This window comes from Tilletiaria anomala (assembly GCF_000711695.1).
Source record: "Tilletiaria anomala UBC 951 chromosome Unknown K437scaffold_4, whole genome shotgun sequence".
Lineage (NCBI taxonomy): Eukaryota > Fungi > Basidiomycota > Exobasidiomycetes > Georgefischeriales > Tilletiariaceae > Tilletiaria > Tilletiaria anomala.
The window spans coordinates 311,617-324,019 of NW_013547018.1; the positions used below are offsets into that span (position 1 = coordinate 311,617).

Below are 12,403 nucleotides of genomic sequence, written 5' to 3' on the forward strand. Positions count from 1 at the left end.
CCCACTGGCTCTGGTCGTGCTTTTACACTTTCACTGTTAAAAAGTATAAATATAGATGCCACTTCGCTGTGCACCGAGGGCCGGTGGTCGAAATGTGGGCGCTGTCAAAGGGATGCCTTTCTGCCGAATCTGCAGGCACATCGAATACTCGCAAACCAGCTTCAAAGCGAGAAGGCCGAGCAGACGAGCGCATAGCTCGATCAAACGAGTCGAAAAGCTCAACCCATCGACGCCACCGGAAGTGGAACTCTTCTCCGCATCCCATCTGCTCCACCTGTCCCAGTATGCCGCCAAGGATACCACCGAATGTCTGGGTCGGAGTCCACCGTACACCCGCGCGGCCATCCTCTGTTGTTATGGCGTGTAAGGGCTAGTTACAAAGCACGGGAGACTGCTTTCGACTGGGGCCCGTCGCCGCGGCAACATCTGAAGGAAGTGTGCTGGATCACCGTTGGAAATGGCGAAGGCTTCTCATCCTCGCAACGCTTGTGAGCTGCGCCAGGGTATGTTCCAACTCAACGGCGCCGCACCACGAACAAAAGCTTGCGTGCCTGGATCAGATAGACCGTGAAACGGGGTTGCTGCTGAACGCGTCCTTGTACAGCTTTTCTGACGTGTGACCTGTGAGCACTAGAACGTATGCACATGGGTTTGGCGATTAAACCAAGACAGCCTCCTCGTGGATGCAATCGGTTTGCAGTTCAGTCGCAAGTTACTTTCACTGGTCTACTGCATGATCATTCATGTGTGGAAATCTAGATACGTTCTCGCAATGCATTACAGTCGAGCAAGTGGAATGTTACAGCTGCTTTCGATGTGAACCGCTTAGTCGACCTCCTCGACTGATGGGCCATCGTCGCCGCCAGCACCAGCTCCTGGGGCACCGCCAGCGCCTGGGAAGCCGCCTGGACCGCCGGGAGCACCGCCAGCCGCTGCGTATGCCTTTTGCATGATCGGATTGCTCACTTGTTCCAGCTCGCGTTGGTGCTCTTCGTACTCTTCCTTGCTGGCCTCTTGAGAAGCGTCCAACCATGAAACGGTGTCGTCGATTGCCTTGTTAAGCTTCTCCTTGTCGGCAGCGTCCAGCTTCGAAGAGAACTGCTCGTCGTTGAGGCTGTTGCGCAGGTTGTAAGCGTACGACTCGAGGCCGTTCTTCGCGCTGATACGAGCGGTCGCTGCCTCGTCCTCTGCCTTGTACTTCTCGGCTTCGCTGACCATGCGCTCGATGTCTTCTTTAGAGAGCCTTCCCTTGTCGTTCGTGATTTTGATGGATTGGCTCTTTCCTGTAGTCTTGTCAGCGGCGGAAACGTTGAGAATGGAGTTGGCATCAACGTCGAAGGTAACCTCGATCTGGGGGACACCACGAGGCGCAGGAGGAATGCCTGAGAGCTCAAACTTGCCGAGCAGGTTGTTGTCCTTGGTGCGTGCGCGCTCGCCCTCGTAGACCTGGATAAGCACACCCGGCTGGTTGTCCGCATAGGTGGAGAAAATCTCGCTCTTCTTGGTCGGCACAGTGGTGTTGCGCTTGATGAGCGGAGTGAAGACACCACCGGCAGTCTCGATACCCATGGAAAGAGGCGCGACGTCAAGTAGCAGCAAGTCTTGCGTCTTCTCCGATGTGTCACCAGAAAGGATGGCAGCCTGGACGGCAGCACCGTACGCGACAGCCTCGTCCGGGTTAATCGACTTGTTGGGCTCGCGGCCGTTGAAAAAGTCGCGGAGCAGCTTCTGAACACGCGGGATACGGGTCGATCCACCGACGAGAACAATCTCGTGGACAGAGCCCTTGTCGATCTTCGAGTCGCGCAAGACCTTCTCGACTGGCTCGATGGTGTGCGAGAAGAGGTCACCGCAGAGCTCCTCAAATCGCGCACGGGTGATGGAGGTGTAGAAATCAATACCCTCGAAGAGCGAGTCGATCTCGATGGTGGTCTGTGCGGCCGATGAGAGAGTGCGCTTTGCACGCTCGCAGGCGGTACGGAGCCGGCGGAGAGCACGCGCGTTGGTAGTGAGGTCCTTCTTGTTCTTGCGCTTGAACTCCTGGACGAAGTGGTTGACGAGGCGGTTGTCAAAGTCCTCACCACCCAAGTGAGTGTCACCGGCGGTGGCCTTGACCTCGAAGATGCCCTCCTCGATGGTCAAGAGCGAAACATCGAAGGTACCTCCACCAAGGTCAAAGATGAGGACGTTGCGCTCGCCTTCGGTCTTCTTGTCAAGACCGTAGGCAATAGCAGCAGCAGTTGGCTCGTTGATGATGCGCAGGACGTTGAGACCAGCAATGATACCAGAATCCTTGGTGGCCTGGCGCTGCGAGTCGTTGAAGTAAGCGGGGACAGTGACGACGGCGTCCTTGACCGTGCCGCCAAGGTATGCCTCTGCGGTCTCGCGCATCTTAAGCAAGACCATTGATGAAATCTCCTCGGGAGTGAAGATCTTGTCCTCGCCCTTGTACTCGACCTTGATGTTCGGCTTGCCCTCCTTGGAAACGACAGTGAACGGCCAGTGCTTCATGTCGCTCTGCACCTCTTGGTCCTCGAACTTGCGCCCGATCAACCGCTTCGCATCGAAGACAGTGTTGTGCGGGTTCTACACAGAAGAAGTGTTAGAGCTTGGTGTGCTTGTGGGAATCTTTAGCCACGCAGCCACTCACCATTGCGACTTGGTTCTTGGCAGCGTCACCGATGAGACGCTCCGTGTCGGTGAAAGCGACATATGATGGCGTGGTGCGGTTGCCCTGGTCGTTGGCAATGACCTCGACACGGTCATTTTGCCAAACAGCAACACATGAGTATGTTGTACCCAGATCGATACCGACGGCCTGTCACAGCGAATCCACAAAGAATCGTCAGCATGTGCACCGGCACGACAACTTTACGAAGGGACGTACCTTGGTCATCTTGGCTGCTGCTTTGAAGTGTTGTTAGGGAGAGTGATGATCTGCAATGTCCTCGCGTGAAGTCGTGCTGGAGCAACAAAGACTTTTCGATGAGGTGATGGTTGCAAGCAGCAAAGGAAGGAACCGATGCAAGATGTTCTCAATATATCACATCAGCGCAGGCATCGGGTTGCAAGCGTGGCCCACTACAGTTGGGCCTGGACAGTGTACAGCACGCGCCATGAGAAGAAACGACAGCGCGCAAAGAGAACCTTCGGTGTCATTCCTTCGACTTCTGTACATGAGCTGATGCGCACTGCTCAATGGTTGACACGCCATCAGCATGGGCGTGCCAGCAATTCTGTCGCAAATATTTCAGTAATAGCACTGTGACGTCAGATTCCGTAAATCTACGCAGAGCTGCTAGAAAGTCCCAGAAGGTGGAGGAAGAAGCCTCTCTCAAAAAGTAGAATCTGCTCGAATCTTTGGGGCTCTCCGTTCCGACATCCGAAGCTCGACAATGTTGCTCCAAGTTCCCCTTTATTAGGCTGCTACAACGCAGTCTACTTCGTGACGTCTATATTTGCTGGGTTATCAAGCACTGATGTAACTTGACGTAGGTGTGAGTGTTGGAAGCGTGATTTGTGCTTTCCGAAAGGGTCATCAACTACGCGTCCAAAGGCCTACCAGTCATCGATCTCAAAGGCTACGAAAACATCTCTTCTTGACGTTGTTGCGGTCAGCAGGGTTTGTCGCAATCATTCTGTTGCGAGAGCTAGATGCAGCCGCTGCAGTGTTGCCGCTAGTTCGCCGACCATACGCCCCAAGGGGTCCGTCGAGCGGTCGATCCCTCCTTGAGTATTCCAATCTTCGTGTACGGACGATTAAGTAGGAATGGCGGGCTGCCGTCAGTTCTTCCTCCATGCGCGTGCAAACTCTGACCTCTTTGAGACGCCAGGGCTGGTGAAAGATCTATGAGAAGATTACAATTGGCAAAGCGGCCCGGCATGAGGCGAGGTCGCGAGGAGGGATCTGGAAGGGTCCAGGCATTAAGGGAATGTCCACCAAGGACTGCCAAAGTTGACCTAACACAGGTCGACGCTGATTGAGACATATTCCCTCCCATTACCCAGGTCCTCCTTTGAACGTGGACATGCTTCTTGACCTGGCTGGTCTGGGGGCTTGTATACTGCTTGCACGTGATAGGGTGGCAGGTCCGAGGCGCGCCTGGCATTTGGAGAGCGCCGAGCCGTCTCACGCCTGCATGTGTGCATCCTGCATGAGGCATCCGCCTGTCTCTCGGTCAGTTTGTCTTCACTGTATGTGATTGAGTATGTCTTGCTTCTCAGGTCGGGACGTATTGTGTTGTATATGCAAATACTCATGGCTGTGCATCCTCTATGGCTCCAAGTAGTCAAGTTGCTATACAACGATATCGAGGACTAGATATTTAGAGAATCTGTGAGATGTAAGATCGAGATTTGTGATCTGAATAAGAAGTTCTGTGGAGAGGGCTGGGTTGAGATTCTGGAGATCTGCAAAAATATCCACGCCCCACGGACCACGGTGCACACCTGCAGGGCCTTGCCCAATTGCCCTCACTCTTAGGCAACGAGACTGGAAAGCCGAGTTCTCGAAAGTCGAAAGGCGCCAGAAGATGAGAAAAACAGGCCAGGTCCCCAGGGTACTTCGTACCGCGCGGGCACATGAACGCAGCGCGAATGTTTTCGTTTACCTGTCGTCTATAATGAACCGCCCTGAGAGATTGGGAAATCATTGGCTGCTTGCATAGCAAGCCACTGCCGAGGGCAGACAGAATAGAATGCAGCCTAAATCCCTGAAGCGGCTTTTACCCTGAGTTGGACAATCGCAGTTGGCCGATCATGCCTTGAGTTCACGGCGGTAACGCCCAGGTTTGCATTATCTTTGTAGCCCCTCAAATATGTTCGCCGGACGGGGCCCTAAAGAGTAAAGAGCGATGAGCGATGATGTCCTCCAAGTGTCTGAGGGCCTGCATCAATCGTGGAATCAAGACTCCCGCCTGCAAACGTTGCAATTCGCAGCTCGCAAAGTGATACATGCGTCCTGTGATGTGCAATGTGCTAGCATGTGCCACGACAGGCTGCGGGCCTGCGGCTGGCTGCGACCTTTGGCCCTGCACATCTTGGAAGTCGGAACAATGTGATTATTGACTGATCAACTTGATAAGGCTTGGTCTATCCATCACGCTGTAACGCCCTGTGCCATGCAGGCTGCCCAGGACTGCCCCACACGAGAACCACTATTAATCTACACCCCAGAAGTGCGCGCCCGCCAGGAACGGGAGAGATCGCGCTTGGCGGGACCAATAGCAAGCGGCCAACAATCACATATTGAACCCTCTCTCTCCCCTCTCCTGTCGTTTCGTTCATTGCGCCCTCGAGCCTTCGTCAGCACAGTGCACCACGCACCGAGAGCCTGCACATGCTCTCCTTGTTGCCGTAGCTGGCTACTGCCATCAATTGGACAAGAGCAAGCGGGTAAACTTCCTCTTTGTTTGCAACACGAACGATCTCGCAGCAAACTCGACGCAGCTGGCAGCCCCAGTTTGAAAGGGCCACTTTGGTCGCTGCTGCTTGGAGGTGACGAAAATCGGGGCGGGAACGCTCGTTGCGGTCAGACTGATCCATCGTGGTTGCTTTCAAGACCCACCCCTATGACCACCAACTCTTGCGAGCGACAGCTTGACGCAGCCGGCCGCCATCACCCCTGTCTCTCGTCAATGGACTCGCGGCGATGCCAACACAAGGGCATCAACCAACCGCGGCAGATGACCCTGCGAGCTCCGCGGCACAGGTACGCAAGCTCGCCCCCTCGTCGACGCCTGCAGTCCCATCAACCGCTCGCAATGCCCAAGGAGCGACCAAGCGCATCTGGGCGGCATGTGAGCCATGCCGGGGGAAGCGAGCCCGCTGCGATGGCAGTCTGCCTTGCTCTGGCTGCCTGCTGAGCGAGTCAAGCAAGCTTGGTCTGACGCTCGAGCAGTACCGAGGACAAACTGGCAGCGCGCTGGGGGAGCAGATCTTCCGCAACAGTGCCGCGAGGTGCCACTTTAACTGGAACAGGAAGAAGCGAGGCCCAAGATCAAAGACAGGAGCAGTGGATGGGTTGGGTGCAGCAACTGCGAGTGTGCAAACGTCCGACGAGCGCGGCGCTGCCGGGGCAGAAGGAAGACAGGCTGAAGCGACGGAAGCACAACCGATCAAGAAACACAAGACGAAAAGGAACCCATCCGGCCTGCAGATTGGCATGCCACGCTCGGCTCAGAGTGCTGGGTTCGCCTTTCTCGAAGCTAAGCGACAAGCATACGCGAGCGCCAGCAGCGCGACAAGCCTGCCGCGCTCTGCCTCCCTGTCTTCGAATGGGTGCGAGCCCAGCTGGTCGCCCGTGCTGGCTCAGATGCCCGCACTATACCACAGTGACAGCAGCTCTGAATTGACTCCGTCCAGCGAACACTCGATTGCACTCATCACACCTCTTGACCACCCGTCTGCTCTCTCAGAGCCTTTGCTGGATGGTCTTGAGGCAAAGGGGCCTGCGCAGTGTGAGCACACGCGGTTGTATGCGCCACCGGGGGCCGCGCTGCTCCCAAGGTGTGCGACAGACAGTGCGACCGCAAAGGCGACGCTCCTACCCGTGGCTGAGCAGCGAATGCCACCACCGCCACCTTGTCGGCCGATGTACCTGTTCGCTGGCAAGCAGGGTTCCGATTCGCCCGACAGCGCGCAATCGTCACCGGGCAGCGGGAATATTAGTGGCGCGTCGTCAGCTGCTTCTCGGAGCCGCAGCCACATACAGCTACCTTCCTTGCAAGAGCTCTCTCTTCGCTCAAACCCTGTCCTTGGGCTGCCCCCACGCTCGAACTGGTCACAGCCATATGCAAATGGCAACCTTGACGGCATGGGATCTGGGGGGGTACCCACTACCTTTCCGCCACATGGCGGGGCACCGACCAAGCGCAAAGCCTCGCATTCTCGGGCGCTCCTCGCCAAGCTTTCGCGCTTTTACGCGGAGGATGATTTGCCTTTCATTGCACTCTCCATGGCACAATTTGGCGGGATGGACGCCATGTGCAAGCTCTTTCCGTCCAAATACCTCTTTGGTGACAATAAGAGCAGCAATCCGGCCGATGGTATCGCGAGCGTGCCTGATCACATCCAACTTGCGCTTCTCTCCCTATTGGCACATCGCTCCTTGCTGACCCCCGCCAGCTCCAGCTCGCGGGACTTGGACCTTGCGGCGGCTACGTCTGCATCTACCTTATCGGATACTTCATGCACCACCTCTACAGGGCTGCCTATTACTTTGCCCTTGCCGCCCTTGATCGGCTACGAGGGCGTAGACCTGGTAGGGAAATCGCGGGACAGCATGTTATCGTTCGCAAGGCGTTCATACGAACACGCTGCCAAGCTCCGTGATGCAGAGCTTCGACGCGGCGTCATCGACGCGCGCATCTTGATTACCGGGTGGGCGCTCGACCTTGCCATGTCCGAAGACGGCGCGGGGACTGCGACTATGACTGCATCCAAGGTGGACCTCGTTCGGATCGTCCTGGCTTGGAAGCTGCACCTGATGGACGCGCCACCCGACGCGGCCTCGCCGCTGATCCCAGAAGCGCTCACCCCAACCAAAGAATCACCGTGCGCTTTGGGTGATGGACGATTCTCTGTCAACGATGCGGTGGAGAAGGAGTCCATCCGCAGGATTGTTCATGTCATGTGAGTAGCGTCAGTGAGGGACATAGCATGCACATTTCCTGACCTGCGGCACTGCAGCTCCGCTTCTTTCGTCTGGACGAGCACGATCGACTGCTCGGCGCCTGCTTTCGACATGTGCTGCATGCAGGTGCAGTTTGCTGCCGACGACGATATGATTCACGCAGACTCGGCGTGGCAGCCCGAGCGGCGCAGCCGCGGAGAGAGCTTGCTGCGGAGCACGCAGTATGCGTACAATCTCTTCTTCCGAGTGACAAGGATGCTGCACACTCCATTGGATGACCTCGTTAACGGCAGGGGGCCAGAGACGGACATTCAAGGCGCAGTGGACGAGATTGAAGATGGCATTGCTTGGGTCAAGCGACACGCCCAAGAGCTGCACGTTGGCAGTGAGTGTGTCAGCCAGGTTTACGCTTACATGAGACCTGATTTTGTTTCCTCCATGCGCAGACCTCCACGACACGTTGCGGGTGACGCTGTTCATGCACACGCGCATTGTGGAACTGAAGACGTACCGCCTGTTCAGTGTGCTTAGCTCGTACATGCAGATGTGCTTTGGATGTGATGCAAATCAAGACTTGGGTATCGGTGCGACGCTCCTGCAAGACAACAGCGACAAGCTGTCCTCGTTCAACAAGTTGTCCGGCGCGACGCACCTGGGAACGCTGCCCAAGCGCCGCCAGTCTGACAGTCCGAATCCCACCGCACGGCTGCGCTTCAGCAATGACCCAAAAGTCGCGTGCTGCAGCCTGCTGTGGGAGGTGGAAGAAGTGGCGAACGTCATCATCGCAATGCTGCATTCCTCCGTGCCTCCCAACGCCAAGGAGGTCGGCACGGCGGCCGGCGTCACAATCGATGCCAGCGTGCGGGCGGTGCGCTGGCCGCGGCACCTGCGCATCTTTGGGCAGCACGCGTTTGCGATGGCTGCCGAGGTCCATGCGCTCGGATCCAGTTGGTCGGAGCTAGTCAGCTCGCCGGATCCGCTAAGGCGCTCGCCAAGCAGCAGTGCGGACATCACCGAGTTCAACTTCAACGAGTTTATCGCCGGCTTCTGGCGCATCGGCTCAACGCTCATCACGTTGCTGCGAGCTCTGGAAAAGACGGGGAGTGCGCACGCCGCCCAGACCGCCGACAAGCTCGAGGAGTACCGGCAGGAACGAATCAAGTGGATGCTCTCCCAGGGCGGCTCTGCGTAGTAGCGAAAGATTCCGCGCAGAAGGTACCGCGCACCTTTTTCATTTTACTTTTACGACCGACAAAGTCATGGGGCCACAACATCTATTTAGGGAGATTACATTTGTACCATTCGCAAAGACGTGGCACCGCGCGCTGCATGCGATCCCACATTGGCATATCTACCATTGTAAACAAGGTTCATCCTTGCAGATATATCTATTTGCAACAACAATCCGGTCGAGAACAGCTCGGTGCGAGCGCTTTTGAGCAGCAAAAGAACCTGACTCCATCACTCGCTACAGGAGCGGACAAGATGAATGCGCCCTGCTCGAGAGAACTCCAGATTGCACAATGTGCAGCTGAGGGGAAGAGCGAGTGCAGCGTCGAAGCTGGGGAAACCATGCCGCGGTGCACACGTGACACGGAGTTTGCTGTTGCATTCTTTCGCACAGCTGCGACGATGATCCTTAGTGAGCAGGTCCGATGGTGGCTCCATCCATACATTGGTTTCTCTACGGAAGACAGGTGGCAGCGACCGAGCGAGTCGCGAGCGATCCGCGATCACGCGATCACGTAAGACCATTGTTTGCCTTGCAACGTTGTAATAAGTATCGATTTTGAGACGCATGGATGTGTCGTGCCGCGGGTTAGGTGTGCTTGGGTATACCAAGGTCTGGAGAAAAGAGGGGCTCCTGGGTCTGACTCTGGCCACTATCCTGCACACCCTCGGCGAGCTTGCCGTTTTTACACGCATGATCATCCGATGGGAGTGTGAATCGGACTTTAAGCATGTCGCGACGAAAACAAGACGCACGAAGGACAAGTTGGGGGATGCCGAGATGAACGCGATGCTGCGAAAAGACTCGACAGTGTCCATGCAAACCTATTGCAGCTTACAAAGGACCAATCGTTCCAACATCCGACGCATGTCCGAGCAACTGGCGATTATGAATGGGCGAATGGTAGCCGCTACATAGGAGCCCGTTGCAAGAGGCAAGTGCTGGCGCCTCGCAACAGCCTGCTATTATGTGTATGGTGTGGCACATGTGTTGGCTAAGCAGCTGGAGTTGTGCTGCATGGACATCTCCTTGCAACCCAGCTGGGAACGTCTGTATAGGGGAGATATGTCACCGGGTTTGGATCGGCGCGCTTCGGAGCCTCGGTATAGCTCGGGTGCTGTTACCAAGTCTCGAGCACAAGTAAAACCCGGAAGCGCGAGGACGTCGCACAGCGAACGCCATCATCTGTTCTCCGCGTCCGATTGACTTGTGCTTCTTCACATTGACTATTGACTGCAACATAGTGCACACCACTTCTACTTGTAACAGCCTCCACAGCCCATAGATCATATCGGTCTGCTGCCGAGCTCTGTGACGAGTTGTCGGCCGCCCAGATGTTAAAGACGTTGTTCATGGACCACGAAATTGACGATCACATCGCGTAGCCTGCAGCCTGATGCACACTCTCACAAACATGAAACAAGGGGCACGGACCCCTGCTGGAGTCACTGCAGGCTGTCCATCTCATCCTGTAAGTACATGCAAGGTCCTATTATTATTATGTGGATTCGGAGAATTCGCAGAGGGCCGACGCCCGATCGCACCAGGAGAGCTTTGCCTCGTTAGGTTATGTGATAATATTCCCTGGGCCCCTTTTGTCACCATGACGCAGGGTTCCAAGCCCGCAGAGTAGAGAGAGCGAGACGGCAGATGAAGCGGACTGGAGATGACGCACTCACTTGCTTTCAATCCCTCGACCTGCGAGTTCTCCCTCCCAATCCAATCCTTGCTCTCGTCATGCTCCCTCTTGCCACATGCGTGCTCATCGCAGGCACCGATCAATAGCCGTTCGCCCCTTCCTCCATTTCCGCTTCTTTCCGCTCTACTACGGTTAAATTGACCTACGCGTGCTCGAGAGGATCTCTTACGTTGGCGGAGACGTGGAGATGTCCATCGTGTGTGCCGAGTGTATGCCGAGTGTATGCCGAGTGTATGCGCTATGTAGTTCACTCCGCTTCGGCACTGTTGTAAAGCAGGTCCTCGAAAGGGATCGATTGCGCGAGGACCTGCCCTGCCAGAGACCGCCTTACCTTGCTGGCGCCGATCATCCCCCGGCTGCTGCATCTCCTTACTATCGCGGGCCATTCGCGGCCCTCCTCGGCGCCCTTGTGCATGCTTTTCCTGTGGTAACGTTGGAAGTCACCAGCGAATCTGCCCTGGAAAAGCAGTAAGATGCGGTAGAGCAGTTCCAACTGAGCCCTTCTCTGGTCAAGCACAGAGGCGACCTGAGCGCGTGCAAGGGCTACTCGGCCTCCGACATCGTCACCTCGGACTCGGGCATGGCTGTGACGGTCAACATGATCGGCGACGAGTGCCATGCGCACGGCGCGCACGACTACAGCAAGCTCCAGCTGACGGGTCAACTATGACACGATCGAGCGCATGCACGCGCTGATTACCAATGCCGATCAGGAGGTGGTCGTCGTTTTGGAAAGTGTTTCCCGCGGCGCACATGGCGCAGTCCGCGTTAGCTACAGCAATAAGCAGAGCTTCAACATTAAAGCCACCCGCAAGGACTTGAACAAGTGCTGTTCGAAACGAACGACACCGGGCCGCTTATGTCCCAAGACTTTTATGTCCGCATCGAGACGAGCCTTCCGCATGGTCCACGCGCTCATCAAGAACTGGAACGGCGACGGCACGCTGTACGAGGGCATCGTCTTGCCTGGCCGCACCGTCTTTCCCGACTGGATGGCCAACGGTACGCAAGACTGGGGGAACAAGGAGATCATGCTGTTCTATATGAGTCTGTCGCTCATGCTGCATAGAAGCTCCGCGAATATGCATACATATATATATCTCGTGCGCATGGCACCGGTGCAGACAATTACATGCTGACATTGGTCGCTGATTCGGCACGTCGCTGACGATCCCGGCGGCGGCCTGTGGCTGGACGTGTCAGAAACCGTGAGCTTTCTCAGCTATGTAGAGTGAAATATGGCTATGCGCTGATCGTCAGCAGCAGGCCCCTTGTGCCTCCGACGACGCGCAGCGCTCCGTACGAGATTCCGGGTCTTGCCTGGACGCAGACGAACGTCTCGGGCAGCTATGCGCGCCGGTCCATCGACGAAGCGTCGCTGCAGTGCTGCACTACCTCGCCAAGCGGAAGCACTACGCATTGTTCGATCATGGCGACGTGCGCGGTGCGGCGAGCCTTAGTAGCCCATACCTCTACCCGTCGTACGACTTCAACATTACGCGTCACACTGACGGCTAGTTTGAGAACTCCAGTCCAGGCGACACGAGCAACCTGTCCAATGAGACTCTCCGCATCGACCTGGTGCATGCCAGCAGCATGTGCGGGTACGACCTGCACTACATATTCGGACACATGCTCAATCGCGCCACGCACACCGCAATGTAGCAGCGCCAGCCAACCGAAAGGTAGTTGCTCATCGGCTGCTCCAAACTTTCTTGGCACTTCCAGTCTTGTATGACACTGGCTCGGCGGCAATCTCTCAACGCAAAAGTCGTACGTGCAGAACACGCGCAACATGCTGATGTACACTGTCTACGGCAACCCTATGATCAGTGCTGGT

At 56.3% G+C, this 12,403-nt stretch overlaps 5 protein-coding genes across 5 annotated transcripts; 2 read left to right on the top strand and 3 right to left on the bottom strand.

Moving 5' to 3' along the window:
- Window positions 1-825: 825 nt before the first annotated feature.
- On the bottom strand, window positions 826-2,978 carry K437DRAFT_242614 (heat shock protein 70; the record flags this gene model as incomplete). Its single annotated transcript, XM_013390545.1, has 3 exons — window positions 2,888-2,978; window positions 2,651-2,818; window positions 826-2,586 (listed from the first exon to the last, which is right to left on the bottom strand). Exons 1-3 carry the CDS (start codon window positions 2,894-2,896, stop codon window positions 826-828), a joined length of 1,938 nt encoding a protein of 645 aa, XP_013245999.1. The 5' UTR covers window positions 2,897-2,978.
- A 2,490-nt stretch (window positions 2,979-5,468) lies between these two features.
- Window positions 5,469-8,960, top strand: K437DRAFT_117734 (uncharacterized protein). The gene is made up of 3 exons (XM_013390546.1): window positions 5,469-7,632; window positions 7,690-8,018; window positions 8,080-8,960. The coding sequence occupies exons 1-3, from the start codon at window positions 5,651-5,653 to the stop codon at window positions 8,823-8,825; spliced, it is 3,057 nt and encodes a 1,018-aa protein (XP_013246000.1). The 5' UTR covers window positions 5,469-5,650; the 3' UTR covers window positions 8,826-8,960.
- Window positions 8,961-9,807, bottom strand: K437DRAFT_117735 (uncharacterized protein). The gene has a single exon (XM_013390547.1). It carries the CDS (start codon window positions 9,680-9,682, stop codon window positions 9,095-9,097), a length of 588 nt encoding a protein of 195 aa, XP_013246001.1. The 5' UTR covers window positions 9,683-9,807; the 3' UTR covers window positions 8,961-9,094.
- Window positions 9,808-10,241: 434 nt separating this feature from the next.
- Window positions 10,242-11,098, bottom strand: K437DRAFT_117737 (uncharacterized protein). Its single transcript, XM_013390548.1, has one exon. It carries the CDS (start codon window positions 10,947-10,949, stop codon window positions 10,329-10,331), a length of 621 nt encoding a protein of 206 aa, XP_013246002.1. The 5' UTR covers window positions 10,950-11,098; the 3' UTR covers window positions 10,242-10,328.
- A 148-nt stretch (window positions 11,099-11,246) lies between these two features.
- Window positions 11,247-12,081, top strand: K437DRAFT_266091 (uncharacterized protein; the record flags this gene model as incomplete). The annotated part of the gene is made up of 2 exons (XM_013390549.1): window positions 11,247-11,565; window positions 11,894-12,081. 2 exons carry the CDS (start codon window positions 11,247-11,249, stop codon window positions 12,079-12,081), a joined length of 507 nt encoding a protein of 168 aa, XP_013246003.1.
- Window positions 12,082-12,403: the final 322 nt, after the last annotated feature.